Below are 24,241 nucleotides of genomic sequence, written 5' to 3'. Positions count from 1 at the left end.
AGGCACAATTCAGTTGCTTATTGAAAGGCTGACTCTAAAGCCAGCAGCACCCAAGGCCTCCAAAACTGGAACTGTCCATCCCTGCCTGACAGTATTGTAAATTGGTGTCTTATATGTAATAGTGTGTTTGGATTTGCACTTGTCACATGCACGCACTTATTTTTCATAGTTCCTTCTCACAATGGCAGCACATGCTGCTGCAGGACTTCTATCTGAATGCTCTGCACACATCCAGTAGTTTAAATTTCTCTTGTGAGCTTTATAAAAGATATTTGGAGCTCTTGTTAGGCTGTTTTGTCCACGGTGGATTGACACAGATTTGTAACTGTAAAAGGTAGTTTGCCCAAGAGTTCAATGGCTCATATATGGAGGCCGGTTCAATGGCATTTCTTGAAACATGGAAAATCCAGCTGTTGGAAAAAGCTTTACATGTGTACTTTTTTACTGGTAAAATGTGTTCAAATTCTAAATTATCTGTTTGATAAGTTTCCTTATACTGAGACTTTTGATCCACTTGTATGATCCAAATTATCTGTTTGATTAGTGTTTCCTTATACTAAGCTAGTTGATCCACGTAAGTGAAGCAGTTATGATATAACAGGGGAGATGGAGGTGCAGATTATTCAAATGTTTATATCTGATGTTAATTTTTAACACTCCATAATATCTTATTTGCAATGATTATGAAAGGGAAAATGGATGAGTTTGCTGTGCTTTTCTGTAACTATAAAGACAGTCTTTTCTTAAGTTAAAATTTATCTGAGCAGTCATTAGTGGATGCATCCGTGGAGCACAGATGCTGCAAGAAGCTGATTTTGCACCACAGTGTTGCACACATGGCTGTATTGGTGTCTGTGTTTTTGTAAGTATCTGTGTGTTCCCTGTCTATGCACTGCGGATGGGTATTTCTTCGGTGCTGCCATCAAACACCCATTCATACAGAATGTGGAATAAACCAAATTTTTTTATTTCCTGCCTGACAAACTTTTGCCGGTGCTGTACAGAATCTTTTGGCATTTTCTCTGTCAGAGATGTCGCCATTTTCAGTGTTTTCAGGGTGAGTTTCACTGCTAATTAGTAGTTTTGTTGTAGACCATGAGTAAGGGCAAATATTTCGGTGTACATCTAGTTTGGATAATGTGAACTTTGTTGTCTCCGCTGGACTGGCTGAGTAGCCTGCCACTTTTTTGAACTGTGTTTTTTGAAGTGTTGTGTTTAACAGTTTCCAGGGTGCACTTCATTGCTGGTGGTCGGCTTCATGGTTTCAGCCTTGTGTGTTTGACTCTCTTCTTGTTTGAGTGTGGATGATGGTTTCCTTGGTTGTGCAACGTTTTGTGTCATTTTTCTTGATGGTCTTTGTGTTTGACTTGCGGGATCACTTTGAATGACCTTCTACTGGATGCCAGCAAAGTAAATGTAATGTTATATGTACTCACCTTGTATGTCGCCCTGGATAGGAGCTTTTTGCTAAGTGACTAAATGTAAATGTTTACTAATATCATTTCATAACATCATCTGTTGCATTCTAATTTATGATAAGGTATTGTATTGCAGATTTAGTGAACTACAAGTTATTTGAAACAATACATATGTTTTTGCTTATATGCTGGAACTGTATATAATAAGACCTGTGGCCATGTGGCAGCCTCCAGGTGAAGCATTGTCCTCAGCTTTGAGGAGACACTGCCTGTTGCTCTGTGCCCTTGTCGTGCTGATGGTGGCAATGACTGGTCAATTGAACTGCTAAGCAGATGGTTTTCAGTTTATTTTAATTTTCAGGGAATGCTCTTATTATATTTTGGATATCTTTATTTCAGCATCCTGTTTTGTTACAATAAACCTAAAGGAAAAATGCAATTAAATTTGGGGTTGGCTTCTATATTGTGTCATTATTAACCTAAAATATGCAAAGCAGCAGATCTGAAGAATTTCAATTTTTTTGTGCTTATTTAACTCTCAACACTTTAAGGGAACACATTCTAGAGATCTTCACAAATGGGAGAATCTGCTTACTGTACCAACAGTAAACTCTTCATGCAAAGGCAATTTGTTCCCAACTAAAATCTATATTTGCAGTAATGCAATAAAGTGGTGAAATATATGCATTTATGTAATAATGCTATAAACATGTTAAATTGATGGAAGAGAGCATCGATCAATGCAGTGAGGTGCTGTTACAGCATGGAAAGTAAAAGCCACTAGAGTGCTGCCTGTTGCGAATATCCGATATCCGGATCTCCTGTATTAACAGTGCAAAAAAAGGGCTTGCCTAACAGCTGTCATATCCATGCGACAGCTTAATTACTTATATTGTATTCATTCTTTTTTCATAGACAATGACTCAGGACACAACACCGTGATTGTGTGTCACATAAGAAACAGTGAATAATACTGGCTTTAGAAAGTTTAATACAAAATCCTGCTGAAGACTGAGTGGCACCCAGTTTATTTGAAGCAGGGCAGTGTGGATGTGTATGGAAATGGGTGGAGGTATGGTGACTTATTGAACCAAAATGTTGAAGGTGCAGACCGTGGGAAGAAATTGTGTTTGAGAAGTGTTTCCTTATACTGAGCCAGCTGATTCACAGAAATGAACCAGTTGTGAATTAATTGATTAGATTGTTCAGTAGATTCTTATTGTTTTAATTTGATGTTTAAAATTCTAGCCTCCATAATAATTTTTGCAATGAGTTAAAATAGCTTTGAACTGCGAAAAAGCTTTACCATCTTTTTAGTCAGAAAAATCTATCATATTGAACATAACTTCTCAAACACATCTCAGTTTGAAAACCAAAGAGCATTGAGTGCTGCATTTTAGCTATGTGCTTTTCACAGACAAATTGTCCAACTAAATGGCCATTGTCTTTTTTCCAGCATTGATTCAAGTTTTAATATGTGTTCTGTGAAGTTTAGCCAGTAAACAAACCACTTTCTATGTCCTGCAGTAAAAGAACAAAATGAACACTATGATGGCCATAAGAACAGCACAGGAGCGTCACACAAGGTATCTAACTTGACAAAACCTGCATGAATGTCATTGTCTGGGATACATTTTGCTTATTAAAACACTTATTTAAGAATGACTACTTGAATCTTACATCCAAAAACATGAATGAAAGCCAAACGGAGAAATAAGCTTAACTTTCCTATCCTCAATTCATCCAAAATTCATTTTTTGGACATCACAATTATGAAAATCACAATACTTTAAAATATCATAGTGTTAGATTTCATTGGCTATAGGCCCAACACTACTAGACCGCAATCTCATGCCTACCGAGATTGAACTGCAACCAAGGTACGCATGGTATGCACTATAGCAGCACAACCCTCAGAACTTGCTCCACAGCATGCCAAGGAGGCATTGCATATTTAAACAAAACTAGGTCTTTTGTTGTATGCATAGTATCAGAGAAAGGTCTGACATCAGATTTTCCATCCACCAGGCTCATCCAATTGTGACAACTTCTGCATCCACACAGAAGTGCAGAAGCGAGATGAATGCACTCTTCTAAGACACTCACACATAGCCAGCAGCTAATTTTTGCACAGCAAGTCACACAGCTCATTACAGTGGACTGGACACTCATTGGAGGATTAGGCGTTACTCCACTGATATCACCTGAGCAACTTGCAAGCACCTGACAAATCAGTTTACCAGAGTGGTGAGGTAAGGAAGCCCTGGCTGACCTGCCCGCCCCTATTCCCAGCAGAATGGAGTCAATTTGTTTTGCTGTTGTACGGTCAAATGACATGACCGGTCTTGAACCCTGGCCGTGGGGCTCATCCTGTGTTAACAGCAAACACCCTTCTATATCTCACCTTTTCAGGTGAACATATATATATATATAAATTAATGTAAATATTACTCACATGCAGAAGATTTGGTATACAGTGCTGGCCAAAAGTATTGGCACCCCTGCAATTCTGTCAGATAATGCTCAATTTCTCCCAGAAAATGATTGCAATTACAAATGTTTTGGTAGTAATATCTTCATTTATTTTGCTTGCAATGAAAAAACACAAAAGACAATGAAAAAAAAATTTAAATCAATTATCATTTTACACAAAACTCCAAAAATGGACCGGACAAAAGTATTGGCACCCTCAGCCTAATACTTGGTAGCACAACCTTTGGACAAAATAACTGCGAACAACCGCTTCCGGTATCCATCAATGAGTTTCTTACAATGCTCTGCTGGAATTTTAGACCATTCTTCTTTGGCAAACTGCTCCAGCTCCCTGAGATTTGAAGGGTGCCTTCTCCAAACTGCCATTTTCAGATCTCTCCACAAGTGTTCTATGGGATTCAGGTCTGGACTCATTGCTGGCCACTTTAGAAGTCTCCAGTGCTTTCCCTCAAACCATTTTCTAGTGCTTTTTGAAGTGTGCTTTGGGTCATTGTCCTGCTGGAAGACCCATGACCTCTGAGGGAGACCCAGCTTTCTCACACTGGGCCCTACATTACGCTGCAAAATTTGTTGGTAGTCTTCAGACTTCATAATGCCATGCACACGGTCAAGCAGTCCAGTGCCAGAGGCAGCAAAGCAACCCCAAAACATCAGGGAACCTCCGCCATGTTTGACTGTGGGGACCGTGTTCTTTTCTTTGAAGGCCTCGTTTTTTTTCCTGTAAACTCTATGTTGATGCCTTTTCCCAAAAAGCTCTACTTTTGTCTCATCTGACCAGAGAACATTCTTCCAAAATGTTTTTGGCTTTCTCAGGTAAGTTTTAGCAAACTCCAGCCTGGCTTTTTTATGTCTCTGGGTCAGAAGTGGAGTCTTCCTGGGTATCCTACCATAGAGTCCCTTTTCATTCAGACACCGACGGATAGTACGGGTTGACACTGTTGTACCCTCGGACTGCAGGACAGCTTGAACTTGTCTGGATGTTAGTCGAGGTTCTTTATCCACCATCCGCACAATCTTTCGTTGAAATCTCTCGTCAATTTTTCTTTTCCGTCCACATCTAGGGAGGTTAGCCACAGTGCCATGGGCTTTAAACCTATTGATGACACTGCGCACGGTAGACACAGGAACATTCAGGTCTTTGGAGATGGACTTGTAGCCTTGAGATTGCCCATGCTTCCTCACAATTTTGCTTCTCAAGTCCTCAGACAGTTCTTTGGTCTTCTTTCTTTTCTCCATACTCAATGTGGTACACACAAGGACACAGGACAGAGGTTGAGTCAACTTTAATCCATTTTAACTGGCTGCAAGTGTGATTTAGTGATTGCCACCACCTGTTATGTGTCACAGGTAAGTAACAGGTGCTGTTAATTACACAAATTAGAGAAGCATCACATGATTTTTCAAAGGGTGCCAATACTTTTGTCCGGCCCATTTTTGGAGTTTTGTGTAAATTGATACTTGATTTGACTTTTTTTTCTTTCTCTTTTGTGTTTTTTTATTGCAAGCAAAATAAATGAAGATATTACTACCAAAACATTTGTAATTGCAATCATTTTCTGGGAGAAATTGAGCATTATCTGACAGAATTGCAGGGGTGCCAATACTTTTGGCCAGCACTGTATCCACAGGATGTGTTGAAAGACTAACCTAAATGATAACTTATGTAGCTGCAGATTTATGTGGCCATGTCAGATTTTGTAACTATATACAGCAGTTTATTCTAATGTGTGCTTATCTAATATGAGTATAAACTTATATATGCTGCCAAATTTATAAGAAAGCTAGCAGCTGTGAACAGGCACTTCGCTCTGGGAACTTGCGTAGCTCATCTGGTAGCATGAACTGCAGCGAGAGACAGAGCACATTTCATAAATTATGTTACTCTCTGGTACATCTGCTTTCCATAGCAGAGCCAACGCACCTAAAACATAGCCTGTCCACTGAAGACGAGAATCACCAGTTCAGTCAAGATTTAAAAACGCATTAGCCACATTTCTCATTACTCAATCATCAGTTATCTCCCTGAGCTTATGTGGATAGTCTCCACTGAGCCTCTGCAGTATGTCCACAGACCCCCACAGTGTTTACTGTGATGAGATTGCTTTAGTAGAGAAAGCTCAATTTTGGTTAATGAGAAAAATTTGAACAAAATCAGCACTGAAGTTTCCAATTTTTATTTCACAAACATTACTGCCAGCACCCCGCTGCCAAAAGGAACTCATTATATACATGATGCTTTTCCCCTCCATGGTTAAACTAGTCACACCTACAAACAGTATGCACAACACACATAGTTTTAGATGCAATTATTGCTGCAGGCAGTTCAGTAAATTAACAGTTGAGAAATCCTTTGCAGAATAAACACCCTGGCCCAATCTATATTAGGAAAAAAAAACACAAAACACACCCCATCTGTTCTCAACTCCCACACACATTTCAGTTGACATCGGTCCAAAATACAAAGTTTTAACCAATTAAGCATATATTATACTGTTATATACTGGACTTGGGGTTTGATGTTTTTCATCAACTGTAGGCACCCGATTAAATCAAACATACTCTGTGATCTTATCAGGAATGTATGGACAACAAATAATAGGTCCACTTGTCTAAGGTTTTCATTCATGGTTCTACAGAGCTATGTCCATCAAATCACCGAGTTACAGTAACTGCATATCAATAAACCACCACAGTTAAACAAGTATTGATTAGCACTGACTGAAAAGCTCAAATTTTGCTCAGCAGAGCCTCAGCCATAGGAAACATTGATTTTAAATTGGATGGTGTGTGTTTGCTACAAAAGGCTTTGTGGTAACGGTAGGCCCGAAATTAGCCACAAGTTAACTGCACAAACTTGACATATTGACAGAGAACTACCATACTGTGCTGAAATCCACCTAGGAAGGAGCAGGCTGTCAGTAGTCAGGTATTCCCTCTGTTCAAAGTCCAACGTTGGAGAATGGAGTCTTCTTGTGTCAGTTATTTACCAAGGATGAGAACTTTTCCCCTGACTTTATATGCTAAAAAAGTGCTGAATAATTCCTCAAATCTCCCCTCACTTTTGCATGTAAAGCCATAGAAATCGATATACATGTGAATTCAATATACTTCTATGCACAGAAATTTAGCCTTGAAACTGTGCTTAGTGCTTCAAACTGTAACAATCCTAGACACCCACTCCCCCTTCTGTTTTTATGCCCCCCCTCTCCCACTATACCCAAGTGAGTGGTTACTTGTCGTACAGGTCGAGGGGATAGTGCTCCTTGTACTGCTGCAGGTGCCTCCACAGTGACTCCTTCTGCTTCTCCAGGCTGGTGGGCATCTCCTGGTACACGTCCGAGAAGAGCAGCTCGGGCCGCGGCTTCAGGCGCCGCTCAGCCCTCTCAAAGGCCTCCATGACCAGCTTGCGCGACTGCTTCCTCCAGGCCCGCTCCTCGTCCTCGCCCCACCAGCCGCGTGCCGTCATGTAGTGCCGCAGCCGCGAGATGGGGTGGTCCTGCTTGTCCCAGTAGTTCACCTCGTCCACCGAGCGGTAGGCCGAGCTGTCGTCGCTGGTGCTGTGGTGCCCGATTCTGGGCAGGAGGAGGAGGAGGAGGAGGAGGAAGAGGAGAGATCATAAGAAGGTACCAGGAGTACAAAAACAGACAGAACGTTCCTGGGATCCATGATATGATCCAGGTGAGCGAGAGAGCAACAACAGGGTCTCTGCAAGCGCTGTTCTCTGATCAGTTATTACATTTTTTTTTAACCAGGTCAGTAATAATGATTACAAGCACTTGGTGGTACACATTAGAAAGGAAGAGAGAATTTTTTATAGTTAAGTGGTGGTTATAGTTAATGGTTTCCATTTCTAGAATGGCACTGGTTATTACAGGATTGTGTAGTGGACTGACACATTGACAGAGGTGTGGTCTGTCATGACGCGCTGTTCATGTGAGTTGACGTGACTCACTGTAGATTTGCTGTGCAAGTCGCTGTGTATGTGTTTGCAAGGTGACTGAATGTAAACATGTTCGCTGAAGAGGACCGTGACAGTCACCTGTACGTCATAGCCTCGATGAGGAAGGGCTGGTTCTCAGCGACGGCTCTGCGGCGGGCCTCCTTTGTGGCGTTGTACACGGCAAACACGTCGTTGCCGTCCACGCGGATCGACAGCATGCCGTAACCCGGGCCCCGAGCCGCTGTGGGACAGAGCCAAGCGTGCAGCCATTAGATCAAACACTAATGCATGTATGCAAATGAGAGGGGCGGGATGCTCCTGGGTAGGAGTGAGATGCGTTAGACTGGAGAGACTGCCGTACCGATGCCATCGCCGCGGTACTGCTCATTGGTGGGGGTGGAGATGGCGTAGCCGTTGTTGCGGCAGAAGAAGATGATGGGGCACTCCAGCGTGGCGGCAAAGTTGAACCCGGCGTGGGCGTCGCCCTCGCTGGCTGCCCCCTCCCCGAAGTAACAGATCACCACGCGGTTGGTGTTCTCTCTCTTCATCGCGTAGGCTGCCCCCGCCGCTGAGGGGCAAAGGACAGGTGAGCCTTTACAGGTAAACACTCACATACTCATGACTTCATGGTGTGCTGAGTCACGGGGTTGCTACAAACACAGTGGAGGTAAAAATGGAAACACCAAAATGACATCACTCGATAGGGCACTGGGTCGCTGCGTATCTGCCACGATGACACGAAAACAAGGTGAAATGATATCAAGCACCTGGAACTGCTCTGCCCTGGAATCTGGAGTCCTTCTTCCACATGTAATGCGCTCTACATGAAATCCAAAATGGATAGGGCCACCATATCTTACCAGTTAGTTACCAAACAAATCAGCAATGTCTGCAGGCTTGCCGTGCAGCCTGTCTCTCCAGTCATCTTGTGATTATGCACCAGTGGATGAACTGGTTTGTGGATTAAAATTGGCAGTGTTACCACTGCTAGTCAGGTTATTTTTGTTCAAAAATGCCTGACGGCCTACTTCCATTGACATTTGCATTAACATTTACACTTTGTCGTTTTGCAGACACTATTATCCAGAGCAGTGTATAAGATGTGTACATATGACATTAGATTTACAGTGTTGACATCCAGCTGGTGCTCTTATCCAGAGCGACTCCAGACATCAAGCACAAACGGCATCGAGAAAAATGACAAAACAAACTGGAGCCAGTGTCAAACACACAAGGTCGAGACCACAAATGGGCCTCTAATACAATACCAACACACACCCAGGGGTATGTTAGTGCAATGGTATAATAACATAACAAATGGTAAAAATACTAGTTGCTTCCGTTCTTGTCTTTATACAAACAAGTCAGCAAGTCAGTAGAACCACGCTGTTACTTCAGTGCAGACGCATACACTAAGTACCTTGCTCAGATAATGAGCAGATATGCAGGCAGTTAAGAAAGGGGAAAAAAAAAACTACTTTTACATTTACATTTATTCATTTGGCAGATGCTTTTATCCAAAGCGACTTACATAGGTTACAGTTCCTTACAATGTTATCCAGTTATACAGCTGAGGCAACTGTGAGTTAAGTACCTTGCCCAAGGGTACAGCAGCAGTGTCCCAGCGGGGATCAAACTGGCAACCTTTTGGTTACGAGTCCTGCTCCTTAACCATTGTGCTACACTGCCGCCAACTACTGACTAATTAGCAGTGAAATGCAGCCTGGAAACTAATCAAGGCAAAATCAAACACCTGAGTTACAGCTTAACAATCATAATAAGCAGATACACAACAGCAACACAACAGCAGCAACACACTATTAAATGCAACACAAGTTCTAAAAAAAGTGGTACTTGATATATTCAAGTTTAAAAAATGTAAAACAGCATTACGAAATAACACCCTCTACTGACTTTGACTTCAAACAATGATCCTGGATAGACGATGCTAACTGCACCGTGTAGCGTGTGACTGGACTGGCAGGGGACTCACACAACACTGACTGACACACAGGAAGAGATCCAATCTCAAAGCAGCGTGTTTTGCACAACCCCGCCATCACCTGCGCCGAGATCAATTATGCGGAAAAGCAAGCTGAACCAACCCAGAACAATGCAGACACACATAAAATAGGGACTCAGTGCAGGACACAGATAAGCAGTGAACGGAATTATGTTCTAAAATTAACCAATGTTTATTTAATAGCAAACCAGTACCTTCCTGTATGTAATGTAGCTATTGTGGGTGAGTGAAACTCACTGTCAAGGGATATGTGATATTTGATATACTGAAGGCATGTTCAATGACCTGTTGTAGCTCGCTACTGAAGTTAGAACAGCTTATTAAATTCTATGTGGTTTGTGGTTTTTAGCCAACTACAACTAGCCATCTTTTGTGATGGTCCTCAAGCACAACTGCCATCAAACCTAACAGCTAGCAATCATTTTTTTTGCCATCTACAGTACCTGTCAATGTATGTTAGCATTTAAATGTTCCCTCTTTACCAAGAGTCCTTCCTGGTTTGCATCATGTTCTGCAGGCAAAAGTACACATTCCAATAAACAGGTTTGCATAAAGATATTGCACAGATAGATAACTATGGCAGACAGGGGCTAAAGGAAGGCTTTTGCAGAATGAACTGACAGAAACTCACCCTGTGGAATCTGCGTGGCCAGAGGAGAGGAGATGGTGATAAAATTGAGGTCCCTGCTGCCATAATGGACAGGCATCTGCCGGCCCTTGCCAAGGTCATCGGCGTTTGCATAGCATTGTGCCATAAACAGGTCCAACGGAAAGCCGCGATACATCAACACACCTGCAGGAGGGGTGAATTCAGGTATGGGGTGGTTAGAGACATTTGGACTCTTGGACCTTGCACATCTCATCTCAATGCAGTTTTGACCTTTGTCAGACAGAACGAAGCAGCTGGCAGTTTTGACATGTAGTTTTGCAGTCAGAGATTGACAAATCACTGTCCTGTCAAAGATATATGCAAACAAATCTCAGCACAAAACAGTGGGGGGCTCACTGAAAAAAATGATCGGCATGCACTGTGATTCATACTGACGTAAGATTAACACTTTAAATACCAATAACAATAATTTGCCTAATTTGGGGAAAACAATGTCCTGCCACAAATTATTACCTGAATCAGACTGTCAGTCAAGCAGTCATAGCGATTTTACATTTTGACTCATGATTTCACACTGAGTTTAACCAAGTATTAGGTCTGTAACCCACCCGCTTCTCTGTACTGTCCAAAGACTAAGTCATTAGGATCAAGAGCGGCAGCACTGCCAATGTGTGTGCCTTCCTCTCCGTAGTTTGTCATATAGAAGGAAATGCGGCCCTGAAAGAGAACCAGGTATCCAAACTGTCAATGCGAGTCCTGCACAGAGCGTCCTTTCACAGGCACACAAGGTGGCCACCACAACAGACAAAGCAAAACAAACAATCAAAGCCGTCACACACACGTTCACTCATACGATTGAAACTGTGTGCTAATGCAAATGCTTTACAGGAGCATTTTATATACTGTCACGTTATTTGATTTTTGAATGCGTGAGCTGTCAATTTTTGTATTTGCTGTTGTTCATATGACTTTAATACATGTACTTACATTAGACATCTCAGATTAAATGTAAATGTAAACAAGTGGATCTTATGAGTGCAGTCCTGTGAACCTCAGGTTGTGGTCACCCCAGGCAGCCCTACAGGTTTTGAGTAAACTTCACCTGCCGCTGGGACTCATACAGGATGCGGTCCATTGTGTTCAGAAGAGTCATCTTCTGGTAGAAATTCAGCACCTCTTCTTTTGGGATCTGATGGAATGGGGGGGGGGGCAAAGACATCAATGCATGATTAAGTGGAGCATATTAAGTAAGAGCAACAGAAGAGAGTGTAGGCGAGTTGTGCCATTTCTGCTGTGTCTTCGGTGCCAAGGTAACCTTGCTCTGAGGGGGAGAGTGCACAAAGGAGCCAGATTTTCGAGGGGTACCTGAGGGTCTTCCGACGGGTTGATGATCTGACCCTGCCTGTCCATCACCCTGTAAACAGGGATGCCCGAGATCACGTTGGGCTGGATGAACTCCAGGTGATCCACAAAGTCCGCCGAGGCGCCAGGAAACTGCGGCTTCTCTGTCGGGGAGTCAAACGGCTGCTGGTGCAGAATGCCCTGTGACAACAGAGGACAGAGATGACTCTCCCCTCACACCAAATAAAACACTGGCAGCTGGACAGAAGACTAAACAGCACTACCACAACCACTCAGATTTAACATAAGCACCACAACCAGAACTAGTACTTAACATCACCAAACATTCACACGGGGGGGGGGGGGGGGGGGGGGGGGGCGGGTTGCGACAGTATTTCCACTCTATCCATAAATTGTTCTGTAGTTCACACTTATTCCATTTCCACTGGAGCACTGGCCTTGAGGACTCCTCCGGCTCTCATTATTTGTACTGCAAATACCAGGCAAGTACGAATACAGGCAAGATGTTTGTTTTGCAGGAGCTGTGAGCGTTAATATCTACAAGAGATGCAGGTATAAAGCGCAGTTTGGCCAGGGTGACCCTTTCAGAACGCCTCCGCCCCTCAAACCGACCAATCAGCTAGAAGAAAGAGACGCCGGAAAATTGGCACAGTAAAAGCTAGCTAGACAGCTACTCAAATCACAGCTAATGAAGCTAAATATTTGTTTACAACGTTGGCTATTAAAGGCTTTAGTCAAGTCTGCAAGATGTCATATTACGACAATTCATATAACTAGCTAGTGGTCTCACTAGTTACAAAGTTTAAGCTTGTTTCGCAAATGACCAAGTTAATGTTGCTATGTTGCTAGCTATCTGGCTACATCACCGGCAAAAGAAATCCAAGTAGTCCTGCACAGGCATCAGTTAAACAGACGAGATTTATAATAAAACGAGTACCTATAATAGCTAAATATCAGTCGAACAAGTATCATACATGACTCCCAATGACAAATGCCCTCATTACGCAATTTAGAAAAATGTAAACTAACTTGCTAGTTCTATCGACCTTTTTCTGTGCCATATTGAATTACAATGACGCTCACAATAACAGCATCTGTCACACGTTTTTTAAAGACGGAAGAGAAATAAACCGAACTGCTCTTACATTAACGCGGAAGGCTCTATACTGACAGAGTCCTGAAGCTTTCAGTCGGTTGTTTTGGCAGACTGCATTGAAACTGATTTTGCACAGTCTCCGCAAACCTCCAATAGCCGCCATCTTGACTTTCAGGTCTGTCCGTTTCACGAGCCGGACCCCCTTGCTTATCTTATGAAAATATATTGACTGCATTGGTAAAAAGCCAGTGGATTGTTAAGAAATCACATTTATGTCTGGTATAAATCAGACAATTATTTCTGTCGTAATTATGCCTCTGTTTGTATCATAAATTTGATGTTTGTATTCTGGCACGCACGTCGACTCCTAGAATATCAGCGTGTGAAGACGTGTAGAGAGATACAACATAACTAAGCGGGCTGAACTCTTACCAAGTTCTCATCGCTGCATTCACTTTTATTATAATACTGTATATATGACTGTATAAATGTGTACATTATTATGACTGTATATATACACAACAATAAAAGTGACAGGACAAGAAGTGTGAATAATTAATTTTAAATGGGGAAGTAAATGATGAATGAGTAAGTATTGCATCCTGATGTCTTAACTTTCATTGTGAGAACAGTCTTACCCCCACATCCATTTTTAACATTGCAAGTTCATATATTACAGAGAAATGAAACTGTACATTAAAACTATGAGGAAGTAAAAGTCTACAGGCCGTGGAATCGATTTGATTTGGAGGTCTTATGCACTACCATGTCACAGCTTTTTCCACCTTCACTGAACAACGGGGGTGACGCATTCATTTAACATTCATACTAACCAGCTTTTCAAAGTCTGCCTGGACAGTGTGGAGATGCTTCCTCCATCAGACACTGCCCCCCAAAGGAATTCCAGGCTTTTCTCTGGGACATTGCAGGGTTTCTTCAGGGCTGGCCCTGAAGCATGTGGACACAGGTGCCAAGCAAAAAAGTGTGCCTGAAATGAAATAATAATACCATGCCTGCAGACTGTTAGAATTCTGTCAGAAATCCAGACATTTTTTTGATGGAGCACAGTTCAGAGAACAGTCAATTTACCCGTGAAAACAGCCCAGGATGGGTGTGAGTCTTCCTGTTTTGTTATTGATAGATTCTGGCTGTGGTTTTGAACCAGCTCCAACTTGAACAGAGTTCTGCCATTTATACAAGGAAACAAGGGAATCAAGGAAATCCAGTCTAGTTGAAAGTAAGGCATGATGGAATTTCTCTTTGTTCTGATGGGACAAAGTGTGTTTATCTCTGGAGTAGTCTTATATTTAGAGACAGCCTGGTTTTTTATTACCTTTTCAACAAGTTTCTCAAAGCTCAAGGAAGGAAAGAAATGTTCTTGCTCATGTATGTAGGTAGATGCAAGCTACAACTTTTGGAGTTTATGCTTTGGGTCCTAGGACTGTGTACATGCTCTCATTTGAAAAGCGTAACACCTATTTTGTGCAATACATTGTATGGCCCTCAGTTACAATTGAAGATGCATTACCTATATTCACCACAGGGTGGGAGCAGGGTACCAAAGAAGGTTTTCCTAATGATGGGTTGCAGCAGATAATAGCTTTATGTTCCCAGGAACACTGCTCATTTCCCTCACCTGCCCTAATTTTTTATCCATAAAATTGTAAGTGCATGCAAGCAGTGCATGGGGGAAACGTGTAGGCAGTCTTTTGTTGTTTCATCTCCTCTCCTCTGTCTGTTTCTTGCTCTTTATGTTATTCATGAGGATTGCTTGCTATCCTTCACCTTCACCATGAGCTGTCTGTCGTTGCTTTGGCGAGACTTTGCTCATTAGTGAACACACTGATGTGATATGATTTGTTGTGCTTGGTCTGTGGTGCGATGGGCTTTTTTTTTTTGTTAGTGTCAGTTCATCTGTGCCTTCGTGCTGCAGATTTGTCCTTATGTCCACCTCGGCTGTCCCACAGTGCCATTCCTTATGGAGGCCACAGCTGCTGTCATGCTGTGTGAGCACCGATGTTATGGCCCTGATGGACACAGAGCCACTCATGTGAAGTGACCTGTCGTAAGGTCCTCATGAACCCCAAAGAGCACAGTATTTACACAAATGCAATTCTTAACTTTTTTGGTAGTTTCCAGAGGTTCGTGTCAGGGTGAACCTGCATGCAACCTCCACTTGGTGGGTTTTGTTTGGTATCACAGACTAAAGGCCACTGACAGTCACTTTCCTTGGCATTGAGTGTGTCTTAATGTATTTGGATGTATATTCTGTTCCTCATAAAAGAATGTTAAATAGCGAAACATGTGTAAGCAATATATATTGGAGGTTAGTTTTTGTGTGATGGTATGGTCAGATTTTGCTTCCTGCTCTACCATAGGGAAACTTGGAGTTGAGTGAACATGGTAGCTTCGTACATTTCTGTGTTCAGGTGAATTACTAAAGACATTTCATTTCTCTTTACATGTAATTGTTACACTTCAGATGTGTTTGTAAGACTGGGGGAATATATAGAATGTATTTTTTTGTTTTCTTGCATTCAAAAAAGATGTTTGAATCAAGAGCATTTATCAGATTTATTTTGGAGTTGCATGTTTACATACATGTACTTTCAGATGGAAGCAGACACCTTGGTATATACCATTTCCATCAGCTGCCGTCAGCTCTCCCCTGCTCACTGCTCTGAGGCTCCCCTCCTGTCTTTCCAAATTTACTAAATAAGACATCCAGCATGAAGTATGTATGCAGCACCTGGGACTGTCTCAAAGCTTAGGGGGCGAGACTGTCTCTGCAGTCATAGATGCACTTGGATTGAAGGAACTGCACCTCCACAGAGGTCCAGAGACACCCCCGGGTTTGAAAGGTTGTACAGGTGAATGATGGGAAAATTGTAGCTTCATGTGATTGCATCATAGCTTGTGTCATACACACACTGACATGCATTGGGCACACTGTGTTGAAAATTAATATTAGAGTGGGCTAAACACACTGCATTGTAATTTTATTTTTTGCAGTTATTTCACCTAATCATCACTTTCTCATCAGTATAAGTATGGTTATTATTGTGACTTTTATGATATATTGTGATTGTTGTTTCATCATATCCCTGTATACTGTACTAATATTTTTTTCATTTGTACTGCACTGGTTCAGCATAACCCCTCCAATACTGCCACCAGCATTCCAGCACCATTGGTGAGCATTAAGCAGTCTGGGAAACTGACAGTTGTTATTTAATACTGAAACCTCCTAAACAGAAGGTGGTTTGCAAAAGATATGATTTTGTGTGTGGGAAGGTTGGTTAAAAAGTCATAATTTAGATGATCATAATTGTGTGTCCTGGAAGGTGGTATAATTCTATAATTAACGTGTAAATCCTGAGGTTATGATTGGCAGAGGATAAGTGATGAGTGTGGTGTCTTGTAATAAATGTATTTACACTGAGACATGTATCAGTTTGGATATCACTGTTATTTAGACAAGACCTTTTGTTGGGCACCATTGATACAATGTTACGTCTGTTCTTAAACTGCAATTTATTAAACAAATTTATCAGATCTGTTTAAAATCATTTGTTATTCAGACAGGACCTTTAATTTGGCACACTGCACTATTGACAGAAGGTTATTACTGGACTAAAACTGCCACTTATTGAACAATTTTGAAACAGAAAAAAACGGGGCTCAGGAATTGTGAGCATTAAGAGTAAATCCTATATTTTCCCCTCCAGCACTGACAGCAGGACTAGAGGGGCCATAGAAGGTTATTTTCAGTCAAAACAGAGCACAAATAGGCATTGAATGACGCAAGGTAAATATACAGAGGAAAAAACATGGCAAAGTGCAAAAATACCATGCTAATTGTCTATGGTAACAATGTAATGTCATTGACATGTGGTTTGCAATAAACAGATAGTCCAAGCTATCATTTTGTATAGGATGAGATTTGAGAGGGTGGTGGTACAGTTATGTAATATTTGATCACATGCAAGACTGCTCTGGCTGTTCCAGAATGTCCTGTCAAATGGTATTGATTGCTGTCCTCTATTGTCAGCTCAAGTTTCTCTGTGGTTCAGAAGAGTATGAGCAGGTTTAATTAATCTCTGAGAGGAGGTAATTGTCTTCTTGTGTTCTCCTGGTGCGACGGTAAGCAAACAGACATCTGTATACAATGGGATCTTGCCAGTGCTGTTTGTAATTGATGAGATCCCAGTCTAATCATTGAGATTCATGTCAGAAGATAAGTCTCAACACAGTACAATCCCCAAGGGGCCTTGATCTGTTAGGTGTAGAAGAGTAGCATGAGCTGAGACACATAAAAGTCATATCCTCAACTCCATGCTGTGATTTGGCAACCCACTGTGTTCCGGAGGATTCCAGCCTGACGCAAAACCTCAAGCATTTCTTTTACTGTGCCATGTGGATCTGTGATTTTTTTTCCAACAATTGATATTATTCAACTTCTCTAAGGTGATTTGAGATAAATCCAGTTTTGCTGTTTATTAAATTCGACAACATGATTTCATTTCTTCAGCTTCTGCAGTTGTTTGGTGTGCCAGTGTGTGGGAGAACAGAACCCACAGAGCTCTCTGTTATGATCTCATCCAGAATGATCCAGGCTTGTTTGGGTGGTCACTCTTGCATTTATAGGTGTCCTGCGAAGCTCCAGTGGAAACAGATTTTGCTAGATGCTGGGTGGAGAGTGGAACAGAATTGCAAGTGGCAGAAACACAAATAGGCACTACAACTATGAACAGGGTGTGAAAAGGGCAGCCGTATCTTCCTGATTGTAATTGGACCCCATCTGGATTATAGAAGCCCACAAGTCACACCCTCTCAGAATCTCTTCATTTCAGAGAGCAGTGCTCAACAGAGCTTGGCATTTATTATTATTAAAGCAGACAGTTCCAATTACATGATTAAACATATGGGGGAATTTGTAGTTAGAGTAGCATTACTTATATATAACTATATTGTTTTTGTTCATCCATCAAGTCAAGAAACAGTTAATGTACAAATTCTATATTGAAAAAGCATATATATGATTTTATATTTGTAGAAAAATAATGTAGTTTAGCAGTAATTGTACTTAACCCTTTAAACTTGGGTGTATGTCATCTCCAGGTACACCTGAATGGAAAAGGGGCATGGCTCTGATATGATCTGGATCATATCTGCATGGAGATAGATGGTGAGCCACAACTTGCAGGACACATCTCTTTGAAAAAAAAAAGGGAAAACATTAATGTTTCCTGAGTATTGTATTTTAAAAAATGTTTTCAAGCCATCTGAAAACTAAGTTGGAAAATGAGCCATAGCACTGCATACACATTTTCTAGATGTAGTGTATGTATGACATCATAGAATATGAGATTCAGGGATTTTACAGAGCCTTCTCTAGGAGATCATGACCGAAGACTGTCAAACTTGCTTAGTTTTCTGTATACAGAATTGTCATTCAAATAATGCATTTACCAAGAGTTGAAATTATAGTAACACCTGGACTTCAGTATTGGCACTGTCATAACTTCTGTCTGAATAGGGACATGTTTCCATAGATTGGCAAACCATTTGGTCCAATTCAGTGTAAACTATACATTTATAGCCCAATCGTGTATTTGCGATCCCTCTCAATATGGGCAAATGATGTCTCCATTCCACTGTTGCACATTAGTCCAGTGTCCGAGTCCACTGGGTTCCTGGACAGAGGGCACAGTCATGGATGCTAAAGTTGGTGAGGGGGATGGGTCTGAGAGCTGAGAGCTGGGGGTGTGCATGTGGGGAAACAGGGATGTCACAGGGCCGATGAAAAAGAGGGCCTTTAGGGTGGCTTCCCAGACAGGTAGGAGATGAGGGCAGCAACTGCACAGATATACGTGACAACGCCGAAGATGATGGACAGCACGGCCAGCCAAAGCGCCTGGCGGGAGGCGGAGCTGGCCCCCCGGAAATCCCCCTGAGCTGCCGCCTTATTGGTCTGAGGAGAGGAGGGGAGGGAAAAAGGGCAGAGTGAGAAAAGAGAGAGCGAAAGGAGAGATAAAGTCAGGAGCACTGCCTTGGTAAGTACAGCAATTAGGCTAATTGCATCCCCCAGAGAAAATGATATGATTTGTTTTTTTTGCTCTGTTGTACTTTTTGTCTGCCTCCTTTATATTCATTCCCAGCTTTGTTTAAATCCAGTTTGCTTTTAAGTTTTTCAACAGAAAACAGCAAAAAGTTTTTGTTACAAGAACCCATCTCAACACAGTTTTGTTGAGAGCCAGTTCACTCTAGGTAGTTGTTAAATTGTTGGTTTGTCCAGTTGCTTTTCACAAAAGGACATCACCTCAAAAGCAGTTACAAAACATTGCAGTGGAGGGATGAGGGGAACCCGGCTGTCTAACCAACCCCTACACCTAGCAGAATGGATCCAGGGTGTTCCACTGCTGTGGGCTCCCAGTCACTGTTGGCTGATGACACAGCTGGGTTCAAACCCTTCACCAGAGGGCTCGGCCTGCTCTCAGAACAAGCACTTTGGCTAACTGAGCCTCTTGGGAGCCCCTCAGATGCCATATTTTTGATGGTAAATCAAGTGTTGTTACTCAGGAGCTATATTAACCCGTGTTGTCAAGGTATTGATTAGCCATCACCCCCCCCTTGTGTTGTATACTGTACTCTGTGCCACCCTGGTAAAAGCCCCCTGGTAGTCTTCACTCATGTTTAACACATCCTGACGCTATCACAGTTGGCATTCTCATAGAAACGACACAAGGGATCTTACTAAAACATATTATTTGATCAATTAGTGAGGCAGCCAATTAAATCCACAACAACACATAGGAGTTTCTTTTATTTGTCTGAATACCCATCTATTGTTTCGCCCCCTGTCCGCCTCCCCTTTATTGCTTCACTATCTCTCTGTTTCCCGCTCTGCTGACTTTCCCATCTGCTCCCCTCCATAAACCATCTGTTACTCTGAAATATTTCACATCTCAGCAAAACAAATTAGGATTCAGAATGTGTTTAAAAATCGATTCATGCGGGGAGCTGGTGCCGAACACTCTTGTGTAGTGCATTGTTCAGTACAGGTGTAGATATAATTTGTAGCTCGCTTTAATTTAATTTCACAGCCACAACGGCTTTGTAGTTGATGCATATATTACGTATCTCTTATTGGATAAGCATATACCAACTAATAACAGTGTCCGTCAAATGGGCTGGACTCAGTTATGTGTGAGCTAGCTGAACTCCATTTCTGAACTCCATTTTTGACCCATTTCGCTGTGATCTTCTGTTGCTATGATGCTGCTTACGTGAGGCTGGAAGCCATTTCTTAAAACCCACGAGCTTCTTATAAAACCTCTTCAGTCATTTACCTTTTGGGAAAGGTAGAACGCAGCAATCCCGAGGGGCCAGAAGCAGCAGAGCATAGAGAATACGGCGAGACCCAGATAATCCTGTGGGATCATCAGAGGGAAGTTGCTCTCGCTGTCTGTGTCACTGAAGTCTTCGCTCGAGGAGTCCTGCTGACACAGTTGAGAGAGGTGTCAGATGTTTCCTCATTTATGGCAAAGTTGTAAACTTTCTCGCCTCTACAAAAATGAGACATCCCACTTATGGTAAAGTTAGAAACTCACTCGCCTCAACAAAGATAAGATGTCTCGATTGTGACAAAGTTAGAAACTCACTTGTGGCTTTGATATGACATGTCTGATGTAGAAATTGAAGTTTTAACCAACAGCTACAGTACATTGTGGCTTCATTTGTTAGCTAAGAAAAAACATGCAAATCAATGTGCAAGTTTCTATGTATTATTGGAGAAACTGATTCAATAGGCCAACTAGACATGTGTAGAATATGTTTGGAAGATGTCAAGGGATTTGAAAAGTTGAAAGAGTTGAAGAGTAAATTTTCAGGTAGCATTGGTAGGAAGGTAAGAACACACAGGTTAGAACACATAATATCTGTGGGTTAATTTCTACCACTTTCTGTCAAGAACATCAGTTTCCCAGCTATTGGCTCAAATAGCACAAATGTCATGCACAGTATTTAATAGAATTAGATAATATGGATTTTATTCAAATTGTCTTCATTAACTATTTGGTCATTGCAGTTTTAAAATACGGAAAGCATGAGATGCTACCAGTAGGATTATCGTAATTATGTTGTGCAAGGCAACTTAATGTCTATGCATGACACATTAGAATGACACATATGTCCAAAACATGCCAAGGAGGTGTACCGTAGCTACAAGGGACAATTAAACTGAAAACATTATGTCGGTAATGACAAGTAGGAAAAATGATGAGTGATGATGAAAGCATTAGTCATTTTTACAGATGTGAATACCAGCAGAAAAAGTTTTAGTGCATGCAGCAAAAGCTCTTCAGAGATGTTTCTGTGTCATAAAGTGTGTAATCTGGTGTACTTTTATATTGCTGGGAGATTATCCCTGAATCAATGAAATAAGAAGAAGAGCACTATACTCCGCTCCAACACGCGCTCAGTTTCAAATTCCCATATCAAGTTGAATATTGAAGACTAAAATTTTAGAATGAATGTGATGTATCCATTACAACACCTCCTCCCAAGTCCTCTGTTGGTACATCTTTGTATTTCTTTTTCTGTCTATATCAAATTCAAAGTCATACAATGTCCCCCTCTGGTATCTATGTGATTTTTTTTCTGATTTCCATGCCATCTTAACAATATTCCTCTCACCACTTTTTAATCAATGTAAAGCTTTCAGCTGTAAGATCTTTTTCACTGTTTTTGCACTCAGAGCACTTTCTATATTGAATTCAGTTCCTTGTAGTTATCTCACTATACAAGAATGCCCGGTTCATGAATTTTTCATACCAAGTGACATGATGTTGAATCCCCTCATTTTTTCCGTTCATGCTTCAGCAGCACCAGCCACAAGACAGCTGGGCAACAAACAAACATCTGCTGTAATAGTCTGAAATCAGGAGAGCCGGGGTGTCCTAATGATGACCATTTCTGTATTGCTGCGCCTGCCTTTGGCAGGCTCATATATTTTCTCAGTTGTTTGTGGTGAAGAATCCCTGAGGGACTAGTTAACAGAATGCTCTTGTATACATGAGTGTGCTTGGAGTGTCGGTTTGACACCTGTACCTCGTAATCTGGCAGTAGATCATCCTCGTCAGTGCTGTAGGATGTACTGTGACCATCCCGTTCCTCCTCAAGCAGCTTCTTGTCCAGTGGGGAGGCAGGGTCAATGTCCACAAAGGTTGTCTCCAGGTAGGCCTTCCTGTGTAGGCCCAGGGAGTCTGTGTGACCCCAGACTGAGGCAGGGTTGTAGAGGGACTCCAGGGTACAAGGGAGGGAGCATGGGTCTAGCAGTTGTTGTTGGCTCAATTCTGCCGGAGCGCAATAACTCCTCCATGCCAGCGGGGGCAGCGTATTGTCCTCGCTGCATCTCACTAAGATGCCTTTAAACAACCCACTGGCATTGCTGTTGCCAACATTGCTTCCACTGCGCTTGGGACTGCCACCCAGCAGAGGGTGTTCCAGTTCATCCAGACTTTCCATTCTGCTCTTCCAATAGTGAAGGAAATAGCATCAACAGTTGAATCTGGTGTCTACCTGCCACACAATTCAATGTCCATCCAGGTCAATTCTAGAGCTCAAACCAGTCATTCAGTTGAATAAAATCATTAACTAGCAGTAATCCAATATGAAAAGATTACTGAGCAATAGGTCTCAGTCCTCCTGCTCATGTACTGTTGCCTGGAGTTCCAGTTTGCCTTTCTGTTTAAACAAATGAATGCATTCCAAAGCCGATGTAGAAGCACATGGGAAAACCTGTCAAAACTAAAAAAACACTCCACCAGCATGAAAAACTTTGCTCTGTTTGTCTGAAGTTGTTCTCATCAGCTCTTGCATGCTTAGGTGCTTAAGCCATGCTTGTAAATCGTGGAGTAGCATTAGATTCCTTTTTTCTTCACATATCCGCCAATGCTGCCAGGGATTAAGGACTAAAGGCTTGGGTTTGTGCCTCACAAAGTCATCAAATGATACGGATTAGTGAAATGCCAGCATATGTGTGATTTTTCAAGAACCATGGCAGAAAAAAATCACAGTAATTGTCATTCAGTTTATAACCTTAAGATGAAAAAAAACAGCTTATTTTGTTCGTACCCACAAACTTGAGACAAAATTAGCACAAGGTACAAACTAAAGCAAAATGAAAGATTGATGCAGCTGATAAAAACCGCGCTGAATGCTGCAGGAGAAATGGGAGCCAAATGACTGTCGTGATTGCTTTCTGAGGTGTTATAAATCTCCAAACCCCCAATTTTACGGCCAGATTATTTTAAAAAGGGACCTAAAATGTAACCTTGCCCTGCCCCACTTCCCCTTCCAATCGAATTTCCCTGGAGCAGGAATGTTCTATATAAATATGATGTTGAAACAGGGTTCCCTGTCTCCTATTCTGCTCCGTAGCAGCAGGCAGCAGACTGTTTCTTTATTGGAGGAGGTGTGATGTTGGTGAAATCACAGATCTGCCAGGCTGATATCTGGTTGTGCATCTACTTGCAGAGGCAGATGCTGTCCCGGGGGATGTGTGTTTTTAATGTACCCACATTCCACAGAGCAGGGGCACAGACCAGGTGCCGACGGGCATCTCGTCTGGTGGCCCAGCCCTCTGACGGCAAAGGACCCTGTCAAAACAAGAACAATGTCATTATGCAGCTTCTCTGGCAGCGTGCTCCACTTCAGCACGCAGACTCCCTGTCTTTGGTTCTTTACTTATTTACTTATTATATGCCCCTATGAAAGAGGGAGATATACTAGTGGCTATGGTGGGTTTAGCTGCTTCTCTGAAACAGCCCTGAGCAACTAAAGGTCACCAGTGATGATTCTATGAGACAATAAAGCAGAGGGAAAGTGTTTGGTTAGACAAAAATAAAATGGCTGAAGAAAGTCTGTCTGAATGCATAAAGTTCATTTTGAGCTCCAATTTTATATACACGTGAAGTGATAGTTGTATGGTAAACACTTGACGTTGTTATAGGGAAAAGTGCTGGGTGCCTTAAGTGGACTCAGTTGACTATGCTGTCGCTATACTAAGCCAAACAAAATCCTGGTTGGGTGGGTGCTTTCTCTGGGAAATGAAATTCGCAAGTGGATGTGGTGTTAAAGGAACTGATCCAGGGTCAGAGAGGAAACAGATAAAAGCAGATAGCGACTTCAGCTGATCCCTCCTACAGCTGACCCCAGGATCACTGTGAGTAAAACAGTCATAGGTTCTCAACAGAGCACACTGGAAGAACCGAAGGCACTCCCATGCTGCCAAGTT

At 42.0% G+C, this 24,241-nt stretch overlaps 2 protein-coding genes across 2 annotated transcripts; both read right to left on the bottom strand.

Moving 5' to 3' along the window:
* Positions 1-6,129: 6,129 nt before the first annotated feature.
* On the bottom strand, positions 6,130-13,131 carry LOC118774807 (2-oxoisovalerate dehydrogenase subunit alpha, mitochondrial-like). Its single transcript, XM_036524326.1, has 8 exons — positions 12,992-13,131; positions 11,850-12,026; positions 11,587-11,673; positions 11,093-11,201; positions 10,506-10,667; positions 8,213-8,419; positions 7,951-8,092; positions 6,130-7,483 (listed from the first exon to the last, which is right to left on the bottom strand). The coding sequence occupies exons 1-8, from the start codon at positions 13,103-13,105 to the stop codon at positions 7,141-7,143; spliced, it is 1,341 nt and encodes a 446-aa protein (XP_036380219.1). The 5' UTR covers positions 13,106-13,131; the 3' UTR covers positions 6,130-7,140.
* Positions 13,132-16,080: 2,949 nt separating this feature from the next.
* Positions 16,081-22,679, bottom strand: LOC118775735 (synapse differentiation-inducing gene protein 1-like). The gene is made up of 3 exons (XM_036525792.1): positions 22,054-22,679; positions 20,295-20,441; positions 16,081-18,916 (listed from the first exon to the last, which is right to left on the bottom strand). Exons 1-3 carry the CDS (start codon positions 22,468-22,470, stop codon positions 18,761-18,763), a joined length of 720 nt encoding a protein of 239 aa, XP_036381685.1. The 5' UTR covers positions 22,471-22,679; the 3' UTR covers positions 16,081-18,760.
* Positions 22,680-24,241: the final 1,562 nt, after the last annotated feature.

The sequence above is a fragment of the Megalops cyprinoides genome, chromosome 3, assembly GCF_013368585.1.
Source record: "Megalops cyprinoides isolate fMegCyp1 chromosome 3, fMegCyp1.pri, whole genome shotgun sequence".
Lineage (NCBI taxonomy): Eukaryota > Metazoa > Chordata > Actinopteri > Elopiformes > Megalopidae > Megalops > Megalops cyprinoides.
This window is presented reverse-complemented; position numbering and strand designations above follow the sequence as displayed.